Here is a 2,370-nt window from a genome sequence, read left to right as displayed (position 1 = left end):
TCCACATGCCCATTGCATCATGTATGTACTCAGACATGGTCACATGCATGTGGATATGTGTACACACACATAAGTAAATACATAAATGTAAATTTGAAAACAAAACTAGTATTATGTTTGTCAATTAGAAGCATGTCCAAGAAAATTCAAAATATTATAGATAATCTTTTAAAATTCTAAAAGCAAAAGTATTTAAGAATGATAACACGATGAGAATCAGTAGAAATGCTGCAGCAGGGTCTTGACTTTAGCTACCTAGGGTGCTGAACGGTCAATGTAACTGAAGATGGACATCACCAGCTTTGCTGAAGTTTACGTGGGTTTTACATGAAGACACTGGCACAGTTTAAGGTAGGGAATATTAATCTAGGAGATTTTCTCCAAGTTTTGTAGAATTGGAAGTAGTATACTGACAGGAGTCTTAGATGTGGGGTATGATTCAATAAATGAAATCACCTTGTGTAGATTCTTATTCATTTAATTTTTTGTCTCCTAAAACTCTTTGAAACATTCATAACCAATTCTAAACTTTTAATTACATTTCAAGGCCCTTTATATTAGTAAATGTCTCCTTATAAATGCAAAGGGAGGTCCTGTATTCCTGCTTTTTATTTTTATGGAACACAAAGTAGTTGTTTTATAAGAAAATATCTAACATTGCCCAATAGGTACAGATTTTAGGTTTCAACTAATTATGGGACTGTCTTTTGCTAAAGTGGCCAAAAATGTCAGGCAGTTCTGAAAAGTAGCATCATTTATTTATTTTATTTAACTAAAAATATAGAAGTTGGAAGATCAGAGACATGCTGAAATTTTGTATAGTTTACAAAATTTTACAAATATGTTTAAATATATAATTCATTACTTTATGATTTTGGAGTTCCATACATGCATATAATGCATTCTGTTCACACTCAGTGCCCCACCTTCTTTTATTCTGCTTTTTCCCTAACAGCCTCCTTCTTATCAACCACTATCATATGCTTCTGCTGTGTGGTTCACTGGGTTTAACCAGGGCAACCAATGTGGGGATGAATGTAGTTATTGACTGAAACATGAGCTCCATCATTCAGATGATGACTTCCTGTATGGGCAAAAATTATTTTACACCCTCAACTATTTCAAGGATATTCAACTGTTTCTCATGCCTTTACAGCTCACAGACAGATGAAAACCCTCAGCAGCCCCAGTAACTCCAGCACCATCTCTGGCTTCATCCTCCTGGGTTTCCCCTGCCCAAGAGAAGGGCAGATCCTCCTCTTTGTGCTATTCTTTATTGTCTACCTCCTCACACTCATGGGCAATGCTTCCATCATCTGTGCTGTGTGCTGGGATCAGAGACTCCACACCCCCATGTACCTCCTGCTGGCCAACTTCTCCTTCCTGGAGATCTGGTATGTCACCTCCACGGTCCCCAACATGCTGGCCAACTTCCTCTCTGACACCAAGGTCATCTCCTTCTCTGGGTGCTTCCTGCAGTTCTATTTCTTCTTCTCCTTGGGTTCTACAGAATGCTTTTTCCTGGCAGTTATGGCCTTTGATCGCTACCTTGCCATCTGCAGGCCTCTACACTATCCTGCCCTGATGACTGGGCACCTCTGTAACATCCTGGTGATCAGTTGCTGGGTGCTTGGTTTCCTCTGGTTCCCCGTTCCCATCATCATCATCTCCCAGATGTCCTTCTGTGGGTCCAGGATTATAGACCATTTCCTATGTGACCCTGGCCCTCTGTTAGCCCTTACCTGTTCCAGAGCCCCACTGATGGAATTTTTCTGGACAGTAATAACTTCTCTGCTCCTCTTTATTCCTTTTCTCTACATCATGGGATCTTACATGTTGATCCTACGAGCTGTGTTTAGAGTTCCTTCAAGAGATGGAAGAAGAAAGGCTTTGTCCACTTGTGGACCCCATGTGACTGTGGTTTCTCTTTTCTATGGTTCAGTGATGATCATGTATCTGAGCCCAACATCTGAGCATGAAGCAGGAATGCAGAAACTTGTGACTCTGCTTTATTCTGTGCTTACTCCACTAATTAATCCTATGATTTATAGTCTGAGAAACAAAGATATGAAACATGCAATGAAAAAAATTTTGAAAACATAAAAATTAGAATCTTAGTCAATCAAAACACATTCAAGTGTGTAGTTAGATACTGTAGAATATTATTCAACCACAATAATGATTAAATTGTGTAATTTACAGCAACATGGATAAAATGGGAGAACACTGTACTAAGTAAAATGAGTCAGTCATGGGAAGTCAAATACTGCATGTTCTCATTTAAGTGTAGAAAGTTTGGAATCATGCATAGCACAAGGAAGTGTGAGGAAATGCGACATGGTCTGTGTTTACAAGGGGTGCAGTTGAGTA

The 2,370-nt window shown here is 39.0% G+C and overlaps 1 protein-coding gene across 1 annotated transcript; it reads left to right on the top strand.

The window, feature by feature from the left end:
• Window positions 1–1,167: 1,167 nt before the first annotated feature.
• LOC126495102 (olfactory receptor 11G2-like) lies at window positions 1,168–2,103 on the top strand. The gene has a single exon (XM_050132703.1). It carries the CDS (start codon window positions 1,168–1,170, stop codon window positions 2,101–2,103), a length of 936 nt encoding a protein of 311 aa, XP_049988660.1.
• The last annotated feature ends 267 nt before the right edge of the window (window positions 2,104–2,370 follow it).

Source organism: Alexandromys fortis, unplaced genomic scaffold (genome assembly GCF_014885135.2).
Source record: "Alexandromys fortis isolate MF-2015 unplaced genomic scaffold, M_Fortis_MF-2015_v1.1 scaffold_411, whole genome shotgun sequence".
NCBI classification, from domain to species: domain Eukaryota; kingdom Metazoa; phylum Chordata; class Mammalia; order Rodentia; family Cricetidae; genus Alexandromys; species Alexandromys fortis.
Note: the sequence above shows the minus strand (reverse complement) of the source record. Positions and strands in the feature narration are given on the sequence as shown.

Excerpts from the sequence above, each read along its gene's own strand:
- LOC126495102 (XM_050132703.1), top strand. The coding sequence starts at position 1,168 with ATGAAAACCCTCAGCAGCCCCAGTAACTCCAGCACCATCTCTGGCTTC.